This window comes from Ichthyophthirius multifiliis (genome assembly GCF_000220395.1).
Source record: "Ichthyophthirius multifiliis unplaced genomic scaffold scaff_1120509251131, whole genome shotgun sequence".
NCBI classification, from domain to species: Eukaryota; Ciliophora; class Oligohymenophorea; order Hymenostomatida; genus Ichthyophthirius; species Ichthyophthirius multifiliis.
The window spans coordinates 67355-71070 of NW_004086175.1; the positions used below are offsets into that span (position 1 = coordinate 67355).

Below are 3716 nucleotides of genomic sequence, written 5' to 3' on the forward strand. Positions count from 1 at the left end.
CTTTTTATATCTTCAAGTTTCGAAATGTAAGTTATTCTTGAAAAAAATTAATTTTTGAACAATCATCTATAAGGAATTTCCAATTCTTCAATTTTATCAACTTCTGGAATACTTCTATTTAATTATTTAGGCTTCACTTCTATCAAAGATTCTATATTTGAAAATTCTACTTCTAATACAGAATTTAATATGATTATATTATTCTCAAAAAAAATATTATTATTCAAAAATACTTTCTAAAATACTAAAAAATATGTTTTTCCAAAAAATATTTACTTAGGAGGATTTATTAAGGTTAAAACTGAAGAAATAATAATTAAAAGTTCCTTTTTTGGATATTAGAGGGCGCTTTTAGGGGCTTTTATATACTTAGAAATTCTTTCTAATGAAATTTCAATAGGATTAATATCGAATTTGTTCAAATTTGGTTTTGCGAATGAAAACGGGGGATGTATTTATATAAATAATTAAACTTCTGACAATTTATAGCTTAATATTATTGATAGTAAGTTTTCTAATTTAATTTGTGGAGTTGATAATTGTTCTATTATTTTTTTAAAATAAGAATTTTTTAATACTCAAATTAACACTTAAAATAGTTTTAATAAAAAAATAAGCCTTTATAAAGTAGAAATTACTAATATTTATTCTTTAAATACAGGTTTTTTTATTTAATTAATTAATGGCGATTTGAATGTTAAATTGGACTAATTAATAATTTAAAAATACCAAATTTAAAAATAGAATTCTTATTTTGAAAGCTTGTCTGAATTTGAGAAAAGTCTTATTATTTAGGAAAATACGGAACTTCTTGAAGAGTTTAAAGCCTTTTTTAATATAAAAATTTGTTTTTTTAATGGATTTTTGAAAGCAATAAATTCCTCTTTTTATATTGAAGAAAGCAAACTTTAAAATATTAAAAATAATTAGAATGTTCCGCTTTTTGCTTATATTTAATATTCTAAAATTAGTATTTTTAGGCTAAATATTTCTAATAATAAGTTTGGAAGTTAGGGTATATTGTAAAGTTCTTTTAATAAAATAACAATATAAAATTCTTTGTTAGAAAATATGGATTAGTTTTTGCAAGAAAGTTAAAGGGTATTATAATAAAATGTTAATTTGGGCAATTTATTATAATTGTAAATTTTTCCTTTTTTATTTGATGATTCAGTTATCTATTTTAATTAAGTTAATATAAATAATATTTCTTGTAATAATTAGTGTACTGCCGGCATTTTAAATTTCAGAAATTCATTTTTTAATATACTTGAAAGCAATTTTTCTTCATTAAAAGTATTTCTTTTTTTTTCTTTTTTTAATTTAAAACAAAAAAAGTCTTCATAAGGAAGTGCTTTAAATATTAAAAACTACAAAGAAAAGTCCTCAAATTTAATTTATAATTCCAAATTTATTAATAATGAGTCATTTTTAAATGGTGGAAGTATATATATTCTCAATTAAAGCCCTAAAGTAAAAAATTTAAAATTCATCAAATAAATATAAATTTATAAAAAAGTCTTATAAAATGTAAATCTAATAATGTTAAATAAGTAAAAATAAAGCTTAAGCTGGAGGAGGTTTATACATAGGAACAGATGCTGAAAATTTCAATCAAAATCAACTATTTATAATTGAAGATACAATAATAAGTGAAAATATAGCTTAAAAAGGAGGTGGAATATTATATTATAATACCATAATAAACATGATAAATACTTAATTTGCAAAAAATAAGTCTATTATTGGTTAGGATTAATTATTATTACCAAGTATTTTAGTACTGGAAAACCTAAAAGAAATAAAATAATAATAATTTTAATTTGAACAAATTAATTAAAGTAATACATTTATCTTAAAAAATATAAGAAGTGGAGATAAAATTCCAATATTTATTTTCAGTTTATATGACTCTTTGGGTCAAAAGTACTTTTTGGAAACTTCGGAAGAACAAAAAAATGAAAAATTGGAAATTTAAATAAGTCCGAAAACCCAAAACATTCAGAAATATTATATTAGAGGACCTACATTAGCCTCATACGATGTAAAAACAGCAACTTTTTAATTTTTAGATATGGAATTAATTGGAGAACCAGGAAAAAAATGTATATTGTAAATAAAATCACTATCAAATCTTATAAAAATAACTGATGTTTAAAAAAATACAATATAAGATTATTCCTTTGAAATATAAGTGGAAATTAATCCTTGCAAAATGGGTGAATATCCTAAAATATATAATTAATTTACTGAATGTATAACTTGCCTTCAAGGGACTTTTTCCTACGACTTAAAAGATTGCTATTTGTGTCCTAAAGAAGCAATTTGTGGAAATTAATAAATTATTAAAGTCCTACCAGGATATTGGAGGAAAGGATTTACGAGCCAAAATATTTATAGTTGTGAAGGACAAAAAGAAAATTGTATAGGAGGACTTTACGGAGATTCTAAAGAAGATAATTTATGTTATGAAGGTCATTTAGGACCTTTTTGTATTGAATGTGATGTAAAAAAAACAAAAAATATAATTTGTTTTATTTTTTATTAGATTTAAGGAAATATTTGGGGAGAAAGTTATTCAAAAGAAGGAAAATATTCATGCTCTAAATGCTCTGAAATGAAATATAATTATATTATTATTATTATTTTGACAATATGGACTTTTATTTCAATGGTTGCGGCTGTATTAAGTGAATTTAAAGATATTTAGAAATAATAAATTTTTAGAACTATCAAAGTTTTAGATGATAAAAGATTATATTTAAGAAATAATATTAATAATATGACTTCGGTTTATGTCAAAATATTCACTAATTATTTTCAAATAGTTTCATGTATTTCTAAATTTGATATTGGTGTATAAGCAGGTATTTACATTTTTTTTTAAATTTTAATTTAATCAAAAAAAAAAAGATTTTCTACTTTATTTATCTTCAATTGGATAACCTATATAATAAACAATGAATTCATTCGATTGTGCAATAAAAGATATTCCAACAGAAATACCTCTAATCTATTTAAGACTAATATTTTCATTAATTATGCCTATATTTTATGTTATATGTTTCATAATTTTCCTTTTTGTAAAAAAACAATTTTAAAGTAAAGTAACATTCCTTGGAAAATAGTTTTATCTTCAATGATGTTTTTGTTTATTTATCTATAACCAGATTTAGTAGGATAAATGATTGCTCTACTTTCTTCAAGATAAATAGATGGAACTTATTATCTTTTAGCAAATTTAAGTTATGCTTATGATGAATCATCTAACTTATATTATAGGTTATGCTTAGTTATACCTTTATTGTTAATTTGGGTTTTCTTTATTCCTTTAATTGTTATTATTCTACTGTATTATAATAGATTTTAATTAAAAAAAAATATAATTAAAGTTAAATATGGGTTTCTTTATAAAGAATATAAATAAGGCCTTTATTTCTGGGAGTTTGTAAAAATGTTTCAAAAAATACTTATTATTATAATTTTGAATTTTTTTTCAGAAGAAATAAAAGTTAAAGGATTACTTGTATTTTTTGTAATTCTTATTTATTCAATTTTGACTCTTTTTGGAAAACCCTATAAACAAAAAAATCTTAATTATGTTGATAGTTTATCTTCTAATATTTGCGCATTGACAGTTCTTTTAGGCATATTTGCAAATGAAAATCGATATGACTATCTTAAATATACAGGTATTGCATTAATGGCTGTCTTTA

General features: G+C 21.3%; 1 protein-coding gene across 1 annotated transcript; it reads left to right on the forward strand. All coding sequences in view use genetic code 6, as the record gives it.

The window, feature by feature from the left end:
* Nucleotides 1–744: 744 nt before the first annotated feature.
* On the forward strand, nucleotides 745–3143 carry IMG5_146280 (hypothetical protein; the record flags this gene model as incomplete). Its single annotated transcript, XM_004031098.1, has 5 exons — nucleotides 745–1296; nucleotides 1339–1473; nucleotides 1520–2506; nucleotides 2549–2867; nucleotides 2914–3143. Coding segments are annotated over 5 exons (2223 nt in total), but the record flags the coding sequence as incomplete, so codon positions are not given.
* Nucleotides 3144–3716: the final 573 nt, after the last annotated feature.